The sequence below is a fragment of the Maylandia zebra genome, linkage group LG18 (genome assembly GCF_041146795.1).
Source record: "Maylandia zebra isolate NMK-2024a linkage group LG18, Mzebra_GT3a, whole genome shotgun sequence".
In the NCBI taxonomy this organism is placed as follows: Eukaryota; Metazoa; Chordata; class Actinopteri; order Cichliformes; family Cichlidae; genus Maylandia; species Maylandia zebra.
Genome location: NC_135184.1, coordinates 9248287 through 9263794, shown reverse-complemented (window position 1 = coordinate 9263794; position 15508 = coordinate 9248287). Strand labels below are relative to the sequence as shown.

At 38.3% G+C, this 15508-nt stretch overlaps 1 protein-coding gene across 1 annotated transcript; it reads left to right on the top strand.

Annotated features, from left to right (window-relative positions):
* Window positions 1–337: 337 nt before the first annotated feature.
* On the top strand, window positions 338–14128 carry ncstn (nicastrin). The gene is made up of 17 exons (XM_004555190.5): window positions 338–491; window positions 3201–3302; window positions 3759–3882; window positions 4615–4736; window positions 5336–5481; window positions 7171–7315; window positions 7485–7597; window positions 8066–8218; window positions 8338–8442; window positions 9310–9387; window positions 9666–9835; window positions 9940–10042; window positions 10426–10527; window positions 10825–10912; window positions 11372–11535; window positions 11682–11894; window positions 12919–14128. The coding sequence occupies exons 1-17, from the start codon at window positions 389–391 to the stop codon at window positions 13039–13041; spliced, it is 2154 nt and encodes a 717-aa protein (XP_004555247.2). The 5' UTR covers window positions 338–388; the 3' UTR covers window positions 13042–14128.
* The last annotated feature ends 1380 nt before the right edge of the window (window positions 14129–15508 follow it).

Sequence of the window (15508 nt, the reverse complement as noted above, 5' to 3'; positions counted from 1 at the left end):
CTAAATACATACATACATACATACATACATACAAAAATTAACTGAAACAATTTTTTGTACTTAAATAACTAAAATTAATATCAAAATATTATGGAAATTCATAGCTTTTAGTCTATGCTAGTATTTCAAACTTGTCAACAAATCAAGCATGAAGCGTTCCACTTTCTATTAAAAAAATGTGTGATCTAATCTAATATCTGATCTTTTAAAACTTTGCCCGTCACAAATTTTATAAAAAGTTTCAAAACAATAAAAACAAACTAACTGAAACATAGCTGAATCAAAATCTACCATTTAACGAATATATATAATACATAACTTCAGTCCATCTGAGTCCGCCCCTTTTTCTGTAAACCGGACCCAAACAGCAAAACCCGGATGTTTCCCCATGTCAACACTTCCTGTTGTGTTTTCAGCTTTTCAAACCAGGAAGATGGATTTGCTGTCGAATAAATGGATCATTAACTTGATATTTTGTTTGTTTTTCATAGGTGAGTTGTATTCCCCTGTTGCTAAACTTGTGTCTTCGTCTAACTGCTGAAGAACGAAATGTGTTTCGCTTTCGGGCGGTTAGCTTCGAGGACTTCTTTGTGTCCGGTGCTAGCTGAATGCTAGGCTAAATTAGCGTTAGCAGGAGGTTTTCTGTCTGCCTTTAAAATCTATGTCCCGGTTTTAAAATGGGTTTTTCTACTGAGTTCGGTGCTTCGACTGTTCTCTACGCATTTTAAACAAGTGGATGTGCAAAAGAAACACAGCATCTATTGTGTTAATTAAGCCTTTGTGGTGATTTTGTAGTGACAGATTGGGTCAGCCCTCTTCTTAACTCAGCATCAGCGTGACCGCTCGTGATTTCACCGCTGCGGCCGCCCCCGGAGGGATTAAAGGCTGGACCGCTACACCAGATTATATACATTATATACATATTTCTTGTAGTTTACGTGACTCTCTAATGAAATTAAACAGAAGACAAGCCACTTTCAAACATTTAGAATATCCTGGTAAATCGGCACATAGGTGAGCAAACATAGCATCATTTGAGATGAAAAAAAATCTGTTTCTCATTTCCCCTTTCTGTTGCTGTGGGGAGATTAGTTACAAAAAAACCCCGAACAATTGTGCTTTCTTTTCATTCTAAACGTGACCTTTACTTTAGTGTTGAGTGATTTTTAGTATTTTGATAAAAAGAAATGTCAGACATATTATTATAATAAAGACAACTAACATTTAAATTACTTAAAAAAATGTTTTTAAACAATAAAAGCTTAAAAACAACTGAGCCTACCCAGTATGGAAAGTGGGAAACGAAACAGAATTGAAATATTTAGAAAATAAGGAACTGTAATAACTCTTGAACTTACTATAGTTTAAGTTTGATAAAAGTGTTGTGTAAAAAGAAAAAACTTGAGCATGCTTTCAGAAATAGTTTGTTGAGTAGTTAAGATGAAGTCAGAATATATATCTGTGGTGCCCATTACCCTTTTTTAAAACCTTAGCTGGTGTTCGCAAACGTCTTTGGATTTAGTCTCAATAACAACTTTGTCCTCACGCTTTTATAGATCATCTGGTTGATGTGTTCCTATTTTTTGTTAGGCAGCAAATTCTTTGGTATGCAGGAACCCTATTTATGTAAAATAATTAATAATAACAATGCTATGAATTATACCGCTTCTTGAAGTGCAAAAACGTACATTTGAAAATGCTGTCCTGGACCATGTTAAAAAGATGAAACCATGAGGTCAGGTTAAAGCGAGGACACTGATCCTTCTCATGTAAAGTTTTTGAACCCAGATACCAAGAATATTTTATGTCTTTATGACTCAAGCATATCAAGATTTAGAAACACATTAAGTATTTTACAACTTCACTGCAAATTTTAAAGCCGACAACCTCCCCGTTGTCTGAATGGGATCCGTTGGCCTGTTTTTAGACTGTTGCTGTATGTTTCTGTTGTTGACTTTCAGCAGTATTAATTCATGAGCGATTAGATGCCGTTATAGTGTAACATTTGAAGGATGACAGTTTGAAACCCCGAAGTATTGTATTGTACACAATACTTAAGCACAGTTTCGTACCATATATTACCTGGGGAATAAAAGCAGCATTGTATTGCTTACATGTCATAAAGAACCTAGTTCTATTATTATCCAAATAAAAGACGTTAAATAAGCGACCTGTGACGCAGGATTTATTTGAAAATTATTTCTACAAAGCATGTTAAAGGAAAAGCTCCTCTAATTTCAATGTGGGTAAACAGGCCTCTTAACTCTCAAGGAGGAATCTTTGGATGTATAATAGGAGTAACCCTTGTTTCTCTTTTGTGAACTGAGGGGTGAGCAAAGAAGCAAAATAATAGTGATCGCTGTCTGTACAGCTCAGTAGGCCTATACTTGTAAAAAACCTGCAACCAGATCTTTATTCATATATACTGAGGTGTCAAAACGTGTGAATAAGGGTATTTCCAAAACTGCGGCTTGGTTCTTTCTTTGGTTTTCAGTTCACACCTTGTTTTTGAGCTCATGTTTCAGTGTATGCTTCTGCTTCTGCTATTTTTCTTTTTTTTTCTTTTTTCTTTTTTTTAAAGAAAGAGAGAGAATGAACTAACAACACATTTTTATATATATATATATATATATATATATATATACAAACTTTATCATCAAAAGATGAACTCCGTTATTGTGCTCCAGTTCACTTGTTTCCCGAACAACCTTTAAACATTACAGTGGGTGTTAGCATCTTCACGTGTACTATGGAAACTGGTGCAACATTTATGCCGTGCTGACTAGGCCTCGGAAAGGACCTCTTTGTGTTGTCTAATAGTCAAAACACAGCTAGTTGTAAGTGCAGGTTATAAAAATGAGAATGAGTGTTGCTGTCATGCTTGGGGAACCTGCCTACTTATAACATTATCACAGGGACCAGGCTCGCGATGGAAACTATAAGAAATGAGAAAATGGAAAATTGGCCTGTTGTGCGCAGACCTCTGTATGGATATTTTTAATGCACTGGGAGCTCAGAGTTCATGGTTTCTTCATGCAGAATGAAGCTTGGAGTAGATTAGGATCTAGCATGTTTCAAAGTGTTTAGAAAGTTTGATTTAAATTATTTCTAAGAAAACAAATCAGGAGACAATAGTATAAGTGGAATAGTAAAGATGAAATTTGTGTGTATGTTCAAATATTTGTTTTTTCTTCTTGCAGGTGTCAGCTGTAATTCAGTGGAAAACAAGATTTATGTGCATCTTAATTACACTATACCGTGTGTGCGACTTCTAAACGCAACACATCAAATAGGCTGTCAGTGTGAGTACATCAGCTTCTATTATATTATATTTTGATATTATTATCCAAGTTGAACCTATTACATAAAAGTATTTGTTGTAGTTTGGAGTATCTTAGATACACAGTGAGCAATAATAAAATGCTTAGTGAGCATTAATCTGCAAACACCTTCCTGTGTTTACTGTGTTTTTGCTTCAGTTGTTCAAATTCACAAACACACATCTGTGTAGCTGTGACAGAAGAGTTCTCACAGATGAAAGCCCACAGTAAAACAAATATTTCCTGTGATAACTACCTGAATATCAAAAAACTGAATATCCATAGAAGTGTGTGCTGGTGTCACACTACAAAAGCCTCACCAGTTTTGCAGTTTTGCTTCTGTTTAATGAAAGTAATGGAGAATGATTGAAAAGCTTTTAAGGATATTTATGTCTTGGACAGCTGTAACACAGATATATTCCTTGTTTCGGATTTCAGCGTCTTTATCAGGTGATGTTGGTGTGCTCCATGTGCTCGAATCAGAAGCAAACCTGGACTGGGTCCTGAAAACTGGTCCCAACCCTCCTTATATGGTGATTCTGGATTCTACGCTCTTTACGAGGTGCGCTCAACATGTCTCACCCTGTAGTGGAAGCCCCCACAGTAGTTTTTAGTGAACATAAACCTCATTTACTCACACTTTAAATCTGTTACTGATTTACTCCATATTTGGTTTTATTTTGAACAATCAATCGACATCAAAACAGAATTGCAGTTTGAAACTATCCAATTAACAAATGTAAAAGCTGCAGTTAGTCCACACTTTGTATACTGTCTATGATCCTGCTAGCCAATCAGACGTGATGCAAGACAGCTACATATACACCCAGCAATAACACGCATGTGGAGTAGTTTTAAATTAATAGGTTAGAAGTAGCTCATATTTCTATCTTTTGATGTCGGCCCATGTGGTAATGCTACATGTCATGTTATAAATTATTGCACTTTGAGTATCAAACTGGAGTTGACTTTAAGAAATTAAAGTAAGACATTTTTCTCTTTCAGACCTATTTTAGATATTTTTTTATACTTAACAAAAAACAAAAACTTTGGTAATAAAAATAAATCAGTGAAGTAATGGGACTGTGGCTCTGTTATGGAGGCCAATCTGCTATAAGTTGTCATTTACTTACATGCATAATAAAATAGATGTGTGTTTAATAGGAGCTGCTAAACTTAAAGAAAGAAACTTGAACCATATTTCAAAAGAATTAACGCACCTATGATCTCTGTGTTTTGTTTTTTTTTAACCTGCATCATCTCCTGTACTGTGTGCCGGCTGTCTGCTCATCAGATCTATCATGATGAAACTTAAGACTGGCTCCAGTAGGGTTGCTGGAGTTGTTGTTGTGGCGCCAAGCTCAAATCCAGCTGAGGGTTTCTCTCCACACACCACCTGCCCCAACGAGAACTCAGGTGGGTGGGGGTTACATGTTAAGGCTTGCTCCACAGTTTTACACAAGCTACAGAAATAAATTATAGTTTGATGATCCTCAGAGAGCATAGCTCATAAAACCACAAGTTGTAACTGGGTCATATTTCATGTTCTGCGCTTGACTTCTAAAACATTGCAGTGTCTGCAAAATGTCTTGTTTACACTCAACAGAGATTTAATTAGAATGGCTTTTATTGTCACTGTACACATGTACAGTAAGATACAAAGCATCTCCTACTCAGTGCAGACATGTGGGAAAAGAAAGGGGGGTGAAGTCCACAGTTCTGCGGCATTATATCAGGAGAAAAAAGGGAATTCACATCCTTTACTGAAGTAAAACATGTAATTTCACAGTTGGAAGATGCTTTGCTAACGCCATATACTATTAAATAGTCCTGGATTCAAACTTTAAGTCTAGTCGGGGTAACATGTAGCACACAGTCAAAATACTCCGGGTCATTTTAGGGAAATTGGATGCTTGGTAGATGAGGAACAATCCAACTGTATCTTTGGATCAGGGGTCTCTTTAATGTTACTGATGGTAATTTTTGTTTTTCCCCTCTCTGTGCGTCCCCTATAGGCGTGTATTCAGAGAGCTATGACCCAGCCTTAGCCCACTGTAACGTGACCGTGTGGAACCCTCTGGGAAATGGCTTGTCCTACGAGGAGTATGACTTCCCGATGTTCTCCCTGAAAGACGACAACGACACTCAGGCCATAAAACAGGTTATTTGTTTTCCACTTGATGTTGGAGAGTACAAGATTGTGCAGTCACATGATAAGCTACTCACACACTACGAGTCCAAATCTGAACTTGCCTCACCGGTCGTTGAGGTTAGATTAGAAATAATGCTCTAAAGCTGTTTCAGCAGCAAACAAGGTCATCTTCATGTAGATCACATAGTATTGCATTAGTTTAAAACAGAATGGCACACTATTCAAAGAGAAGTTATGTTTCTTCCCTTATAAAATAGACGTGTATCGAATTCAGATTACATTCATAGTATGGAGTCTAAGCTGCTTGGTTTGACCTGAACTACAACTTTTTGTTATAATTTCAGTTTACAGGCAACTTTAAGGATTTAAAGTTGCCTGTAAATAGCCACAGTGCTAAGTAAAAGACCAACGAAATGCCGCAATTTCACCTACCAAAATATTCTGAATGTTGTGTACCAAACAAATTCATACTATTTGTAAGGTATTTCCATTACAAAAGGCAGTAGATGCACAACATACAGTACAGCGGTCTGCTTTAATTAGCAAATGTGAAGGCTAGCAGCATTTAGCTACAGCTTTCTGTGTTTATATATACATTATTCAAAGCAGCCATGCTCCTGATTTTAACCCTTACAACTATCCAAATGCACAGATTAAGCTTGTGTTTCTTTTGTGTTATATTTTGAGGTTGGACATTTTAACGTGGGAATCGGTTTTTTGCTTTTAAAGCCAGCCTTAGAAGATTAGAAGATTTGCAGTTTTTGACATTTTCATGTTGATGGGTTTAAACTAGGGATGTGTGCCACTAGTCCAATCATCGACACTGTTGTCACTAGTTAGTGCTAGATGTACTAGGCATTTAATCTAATTATTTTACATTTATTTGATGCCGAATGCTGGCACACTGTTGTATCCCAAATATCATGCAGCTGTCTGCCACCAGATGGAGCATGGTTGTTGAGAAATGCCATAAATCTGTTAATCAGGCCTGATATTTTTGTTAACAACTAGTTAGTTCTTTTAAAGGCAAAAGAGTGAGATTGTGAATACAAATAGTGGAAGATTGGACGGGCTCTCTCTTAGTGATAGGGTGAGGAGTTCAGTTATATGTGAGGGGCTCAGAGCAGAGCCGCTGCTCCTCCACATTGAAAGGAGCCAGTTGAGGTGGTCGCCTCCTGGGTAAGGTGTTCCAGCCGTGTGTGTCCTACCAGGAGGAGGCCCCAGGGCAGACCCAGGACACGCTGGAGAGATTGCGTCTCTCAGCTGGCCTGGGAATGCCTCGATGTGATAGCGAGGTCTAGGCTTCCCCAGAACCTGACTTCAGATAAGTGGAAGAAAATAGCTGGATGATTTATTGTTTTATTATTTCAGATTTTTACATTCATTGAAGTGGTTGGTCTGAATTTGCAGCACACTTTTGAGTTACAATTTCGTAGTTTTTCAGATGTTGATTTGTCATAGTCATTCATTAATGAAGACTAATTAACGGTTTCAGATGCCTTTTGATTTGGGAGTTTCTGACATCCTTGATTAAACACTCCTCAAATTTAACGTGATATTGTCAATATTATTGACTAGTCGGTTAGTCTAATTTTTTGTCCTCATGCAGTCGACTAAGAAATTTGTCCCCAGGAACATTCTTAGTTCAAATCTGTGTATACAGGCGTTTTTCATCTGTGTGCTTTTCTCCATTCACAGTGCTACTACAATCATAACCATGTTGTGAATGGCAGTAGTCCGCAGTACCCACTGTGCGCGATGCAGCTCTACTCACACATGTCTGCCGTCACCGACACGGCCACCTGCATGAGGAGAAATGGCATCAACTTCAGCTTAAACCCAGGTATTTTTCAAGTGTAATTATCTAAACATTACTTAACGTTTTTACAATATGTGGGAAATATTTTCAGAAACATGCTGCAAAAATATTTAAATAAGAGAGTTTTTATCATTGTTATTTTATTATAGTGCTAATCACTGTTTGTTTGGGCCTTGTTCTTTTCACCCTGAAGAAATCGTATGTGACCCACTTGGAGACTTTAATGTTTTGGCCTCGACCAGGCCTCTGAACTACACAGATAAGGGCCACAAGATGGGGGAGAGCGTGGTCATCGCAGCAGCGAGGGTGAGTTCAAGCAAAAGTGGTTTCAAAAGAAAACCACAGTACCACGTGTTACATATTAACATGCTGAGAATGATGTGAGAATTCAGTATTACCCTCAAATAGACTTTATTTGGGTCGACGGCTGAGGTCAAAATTTTATTCATCTTGCTTTTATTTTGAAAGTCGGTCATTGCTAACCCCCTCTACCTGGATTTTCCTGTTTGGCTGAGTGGTGGTTCTGACCTCTAAGTGCAGTTCTTGTATCCATGACATAAAATGAAGATGAATAGTGGCCAACATATCAAAGTGACTGCTCACTTTTGAGTAAAGGATGTACTATAGATGGTAGAAGTGGCTGATCTGCAGTATACAGTGGTAGAGCTTTTGTTTACATTTTGATTAATAAAAATGTTCATAGCTAGTTAAATTGAACAACTTGTGTAGATAAATTCTCTGCTTAATCCCTGTTCGCTCCTGTCCTGTCTGCAGCTGGACAGCCGGTCTTTTTTCTTTGACATTGCTCCAGGCGCCGAGAGTGCAGCCTCGGGGTTTGTCACCTTGCTGGCGGCAGCACACGCTCTGCGCAACGCCACCCAGGAGGCCCAACCCAACCGCACCATCCTCTACGCATTCTTCCAGGGGGTCAGTTCTTTGTTTTTTTTTTTCTTTTTTTCTGTAGTCAGCACAGTGCTCAACTAACATTTGAGAACTGTTTTCGTTTTGACTGTCCTGCCATTCATCCATTTGTCTGTTGACCACAGGAAACCTTTGACTACATCGGCAGCTCGAGGTTGGTGTACGACATGGAGAATAAACAGTTTCCTTTGGACCTGGACAATGTTCACTCGGTGGTGGAGATTGGACAGGTGTGTATTATATTACTGATAGCTTTACACGTAACTGTCATGTGGCACAAACTCCTGAAGTTTAAGGAAAATTTTGTTTGAATTTGGGTATATTTTTTTTCATACCTGCATTTGTTTATATTTTCAATACTTTTAGATTAAAGGCAAGTTTATTTATATAGCACAATTTAACAACACGGTGATTCAAAGTGCTTTACAGAGACATTAAAGAACAAAAACAAATAAAAAGCATGATTTAAAATCGATTAAAAAAACAGTGGATAAAATCAGAACAGTAGATAAAATCAGTAGTTAAAATGTAAGTTTTGAAATTTAAGCTTAACAGTGCGGATTTGGTGTTTTATTCAAATGCAGCTGAGAATAGGATAGTCTTCAACCTGGATTTAAATAAACTGAGCGTTTCTGGGAGTTTGTTCCAGATATATGGAGCATAAAAGCTGAATGCAGCTTCTCCGTGTCTGGTTCTGACTCTGGGAACTGATAAAAAACCGGATCCAGATGACCTGAGGGATCTGGAAGGTTCATACTGGGTCAGGAGGTCACTGATGTATTTTGGTCCTAAACCATTCAGAGCTTTATAGACCAGCATCAGAACTTTAAAGTCTATCCTCTGATGGACAGGGAGCCAGTGTAAAGACCTCAGAGCTGGACTTAAAGAATAATTCAACTAGAATACCTCTTTACTTGACAATTGAATGGCTTTAAAAAATTCTAATTAAAACTTTTGATTATATATAATGTTTGTTTTTTTTACCATGTGCAGATTTCTTTTGTGTTACTTATTAATAATTATTTAATATTAGTTGTGGGTTATTTTAATGAAAATGTGCAAGTACAATATGATTATGTCGGACTTTCCTGTCCTAGGTGGGACTCCATGGAGAATCAAAGCTCTGGGTTCACACTGATCCCGTGTCTCGGAGGAACAGCAGTGTGAATGAAGAGGTTGGTCTCTCTCCGTACCTATATCCCTCTCACCTCCTAAACACTCATGTCTCTGAGCCTTCATTTCTTACATTCCTCTATGCTTTAGTTTTATGTATTTATATACTTGTTATTCTCGCCCCACGGCAGCTGGGACGGGCTCCTGTGTCCATGTAACTTGTGCGGGAAAACATCATAACTTTCAGATAAACGGAAAAAAACTGAAACCAGAGCTCACAGTGTGTGTTTTACTGTGTGGCTAACATTTGTTCTTACTTCCCTTCACTGATCTGTTTCAGGTGGAAAAGCTCATCAGAAACTTGAACTCGTCTGCCTTAAATCTCAACTTCTCATTGCAAGAGCCCAGTTTCTCTCAGCCGCTGCCTCCGTCATCCTTGCAGCGTTTCCTGCGAGCACGGCCAATCCCTGGTGTTGTCATCCAGAATCATAACTCTGCTTTCACCAACAAGTACTTTGCATTTTCTTCAGTATAAATAATAATCAATCCAGAGCTAGGGATTGTTTTTGGTTTTTTTTGTTTTTTTAAAAATCCATTTCCTGTTCTGTGCACAGGTACTATGAAAGTATGTATGATAATGCGGAGTACCTGAACATGTCTTACCCACCAAACCTGACGCCAGAGGAGCAGCTGGAATACGTAACAGATGCTGCAAAGGTATAGCTGTTGTTAAAACCGTTTAAAAGTGTGTTAACCTACATTTAAAGTGATTTTTATTTATATTTTTTAAATGCATTAAAAGTATTAAGAGCAACATGAGCCCTGGTTACTGATCTTTTCTTCTTATTTTTAGCTTGAAAGAGTTTAAATATATATATTTTTAATTTTAAGATCAGCTTGTTTGAATTATCTTTTCACATTAACAGTTTTCCAAAATATAGCAAGTCTATTTTTATTTAAGCTGCAGAAAGTCACGTTATCGTCTAAACTTTGTTTATCATCTAAACATTGTTGCTCTGTTGTGTTGATTTACTGTGGAGAGCTTCATACAAAGTCTTTTGAGCTCTGAAAAACATTCTTTGTTTCCCTGCATCATCAAGGCTCTGACTGAAGCGGCGACCATTGTGGCTCGAGCTCTGTACACACAGGCAGGAGGATCGGACCCCATCCAGCTGCAAAACATTAACGTGGATAGTCAGATGGTAAGTTTATTTATTTTAATGAATGCTATTTTGTTTACAAGCTCATTTTTCTTATTCCAATTATCTTTAACTCGTCTAAGAAATCTTCAAAAATAAGGAAATTTAAAAACTTTAGTGGCTTCTTCAGTCACTTCATTCATTCATTTTGAACTTGAAATTTATTTCTTTTAAACTGTTCAGCAAAAGTTCAATAATAATCAATTGTAGATTCTTTATAAGTGCTTTTTATTTTCTCCTTGATGCTGCTGTTACCTTGTGGGACTGAACAGAAGTGAATCTGTCCTAATTCCCTCACAGGTGACCCAAATGCTGTACGGTTTCCTTGTTAAGTCAAATAACTCCTGGTTCCAGCAAATGGTACCTTCGGACTTCGCGATTCATCTGCGTAAGTTGATCCTGTTTTGTACTAGACTGTTAAAAATGTTGTAGGAGTAAAAAGTCTTGTTATGTGTCTTCAATATGTTTCATCTTTATTTATAAAGCACTTTAAAACAACCACAGCAAAGTGCTGCATGTTGGAACTAAAAAATAAAATTACATAAGATATAAATAAAATCCAAATAAAAGAAAAAAGTTAAATAATGAATTAATTAGTTAATAACAAATTTAATTAAAAGGAAAAACGAAGTCCTTCTGAGGCCAAAAGCCAAAGAATAAAAATGGGTTTTAAGCCGTGTTCTAAAACCCATTTCTATGGGTTTTGTTGATAAATGTTGCTTCTTAACACCTATTTAGATGCTGTTTACAATATTGTCCTATTGTTGTTTTGAAGTATGAAGCCTTAAATGAAGCTTATCTTTTTATCAAAACTTTATTTCCTCACAAAATACTTTCTTTCTCTCAGGTGAAAGACCCACAAACTTCTACGTGGGGGTGACACAACAGCACAGTGAACCGACTCTTCTGGTCCAATACCTGCTGGCCAACCTGACCGGCACCACCGTCAACATCACCCAGGACAACTGCCAGAACCAGAGAGAGGGCGAGGATGACAAAGAGAGCAAACATGTAAGATTTACAACAGTGTGTATTTTCTTGAAAGTCAACTTGGGTGTAAGTTGCCCTCTGGTAATTTAAGTAAGAACTTTAAAACCTTTGGAACATCATTTATCTAATTCCTCCCTTTAACACATTGTTCTCAACCTGTCCCTCAGATATACAGCTACATGTGGGTTCAAGGTGCAGCACCTCCCAACAGTACGGAACGAGTGGCATTCTGCGTTCGCTCCACAGTTCGTCTCTCCAAAGCGCTGTCCCCGGCCTTCGACCTGGAGGAGTACACCTCCAAAGATTACTCAACGTGGACGGAGTCCAGGTGGAAGAGCATTAAAGGGCGCATATTCCTGGTGGCCAGTCATGAACTGGAGGTAAACTTTTCCTCAAAGACACCACAGATGTGACTGATGCACACACACAGCAGAGAAGTTGTTCTACAACTAAAAAGTTTGATATGTGAATGCAATAACTCGAGACAAGGCAACATAGGATTTTGAAGTTGATACCATTGATAGTTGCTTCTACTAGCAGGCTGAGGGGTAGCACTGTTGGCATCCAGTACTTTTTTGTAAGCAGTGATCTCATTGTTAGTGGAGGGCAGGGATTGTTTTAAGGCACGCGAGTGCTTGTGGGAAAGTCTCATGTTGAAAAAATGGCTTCCAAACAGCAACAAGAGACCAAATTTGCATGGTAATTGTAACAGTGTCCATGATTGGTTGTTATTTTCTCTCTGATCTAGATTTTCTCACAGTAGTGTTTGTGATTTTAGCGGCCGATCCGGCCTAAACCAACAACTCCGGTTTCCAGAACTACAGCAACAAAAGAGCCTAACAACAAAAACAAAACTGGTTAAATCCTGGCAGTGACTGATTGCGTGCGTTGAACAAATTTCAGGTCTCTGCATGTTCATCAACACATTGTGCTAAAACAAATCGAAACTCTTTTATTTCAGTGTTGATACAATCCGATTTTGTTAATGTGGTAACTGCATCTCACTGCTTAAACTGGCGCCTTTGGGTTCACCGTTTGTATCACTGCAGCTTTAAAGTCACATGATAATGTGACTGAGTTATTTTTAATATAACAGCTCATCACATGAGTGCAAAGCCACAGGCAGCTGGAACTCGACTTCCCTCATTCTACAGTTTTACCCCTGTGATAGCTGGAATAATCGCTTCCACAGTAAAGCATTTAGAGGCTTTTTGGTTGAGAGCTACAATCGGAACTACTTGATGTTTAAATGTGACTATAAATAAAGGTGATGTTATCTTGCTGCTGTGTACACCCTGGGGGGTAACAGAAGTTGATACAGTAACTTTGTGGTATGTTTAGAAGTTAAAACTGCGTTTGAAAACCTTCTTGTTGTATCTGTAACGATTGCCCTTTCTCCTCCAGATGTTGACGCTCGGAGTCGGTGTCGCCGTGCTGATAGCATCCTTAATGTTGACGTACATCATCAGCTCAAAGGCCGACATACTCTTCAGCTCAGGGAGGGAGCCCACCGCTGCCACCTACTGATTCACTCAGAAGCGTCTCAGACCCACGACCACTACTTCTACTACTATTGCTACTACTACTACTTTTATCCCAACCAGACATGGACAGTTTTCTTTAAAACACACCACGAGTAGGTACACAGACAGGTTAGTATCAGCTGCATCGAGGTTGGGGGGGGGGGGGGGGGGTTCCTTTTAGACGACAACTCCGTGTTTATGGACTCACTCATGTGAGGCGTGACATGAGGACTGGACCGGACTGGATTTGCCTGGATGGATCTGGACTCATCAGGGTCATAAAACACACTGGTCAGGCACCAGCAGGCCCTGCCAGTGGAAACGATGTTTATATTTTTTGTTTTAGGTTTTTTTTGTTTTGTTTTGTTGGTTTTTTTTCCCTTTTATCCTAAAAGAATGTTTTGTTTACTGTGTCATGGGATAGGCACTAAACATTGAGCATTACTTTGAGCTGTGTGTATGATTTTGAAAATGTGAATGCAGCCGTGTGTGTGTGAACAATTATAAGTGTGCGCACGTCTGTGTGTGTGTGTGAACTTTGTATGAGGATTGCGATGGTATGTGCAATACTGTAGCTGTCTTCTCTGTCAGTGTAGTTAACTTATCAATCAGTTTTAATGATAAGAAACCACTTTGTGAGTCAATGAGCAAGTAGTAATATTACAAATTTAACATTTTGCAAAATCTGGAAATGTGCAGTGAAAGATTTTGATAATAAATCAGTATCATTCAGTCCAAGTACACATGATGAAACTGTACTTGTAGACCCACTGCAGTTTCACATATTGTGATATTTGAATGGGAATTTTCCAAGAGTCTGGCATGGCTGAAAAAAACACTTTATTTCTCATCAGTCAGCGGCCATAATGTATTAAAAAAGCAGTCAGAAAGATCAGTTTTAGCAGTGAAAAACAACATGCTGGTACTCTGCCTTTGCACTCTTTGGTTTTTTGGTTTTTTTCCCAATGAAGTTTATTTTCTGAAAATTGTATGACACACGAGATTAGTGATGGGTGTTTGTTTTAATAGATGGAATTAAAAGACCGATTGTGATGCCTTGATGAAGAAATAAACATTGCTTCTTTTCCAAACTTGTATTTCACAGTCCTTTGACTTTGGCACAGAAAAGCAGGAAAATGTTGAAAAAGGGATCACAAGGATGGAAATTACTTTGTTCATTTATTTATTAATTTTTTATTAAACACACACAGGAGATGCTAATTTCCACTACTGCAAGACAAATGTACATTTAGAAAGTACATGGAAAGGCACTGGCTTCTAAATTGCCACATTAACAAAGCATCTAAATCACTGAGAGGAAGACCCACTAGACTAGAGCAAGTGCAGCTGCAGGATCCATAAATTAGGCCTCGGTGCAGCTCCTCAGTTCATCAAGCAGTTTTAACTCCCTGCCCCTCCTTTCTTTAAGACCGCTTTTTATTCTGTTTGGTACCCCCCCAACACAGGTGTCACAATGTTACCCACTGCCACTATTGATGCCTGTGAAGCCTCTGGCTGTTTTGAAGTGGATGTGATGAGCAAGGAGTGAATCTGACTATGAAGCAGAATTGATTGACATTTATCCTGGATAATCCTTTTTTTTTTTCTGACTCCAGCAGACTTCACGTTCTTTTCCGTATAAACTTAAACTACTAATTGTGCGCAGCAGAAAAGTGTTTACTGAAGTCACAGAGTGAGGGAGCCAATAGTTGTTTTTTGACCTTCATAGAGCTGGATTTGCAACTGGAGGAGTCGCCCCCTGCTGGCCATTAAAGGAATGCATGTTTAAGGCACTTCTACTGGCTCGAGTTCTCTGACCTTCAGGGACTTTCGCACTTTTGTGCGTGTCAGTCCTTTGTGGTTGAGATGACCTTGCTAAGCATATCCCCTCGTCATGATGTCACACAGATCCAAGAGTGGAAAAAACTCTTAAACTGAGTGCTTAAAGCAGTATGAAGCTTTGGCTTTGGCTACCTGCACACATAGTTTGAAACTTTGGTCATGTTTAATATGATCATCCATCCATTATCTTCCTCTTAAGCCAGCTCACAATGACAGCAAACGAAGGTTTTGATAGACTCAAAAGGCGGTTTTTGAGTTGATAATTTTTTAAGAGTCCTTGGGAAAAAAAGCAAGAAAGTAGAGATCCTCCTTAAAAGAAACACAGTGTGACTTAAGTACTGTAAGTAGTTAATGGTAAACCCTAGCCTGCATTTTGTTGGAAGGTAGTTGTAAAACAAATATTGTAATATTTTTAGTAAGACGCAGTACAGAAAAACCTCTGCCAAGGATCCTCTGCCATATCTACAGTGAGATTATTTTGAGCTACAGTACTGTGAAAAATGTTTGAGTCACCCTTAATTTCTTTATATTTTGCTGGGAAAATGTAAAATACGTGCAGCGATTTGCAGAAACAAGTCTCTTAGGTAAGCTCTCTTCTAATTTCTGTAAGTAGTCATCATGAATAGTCC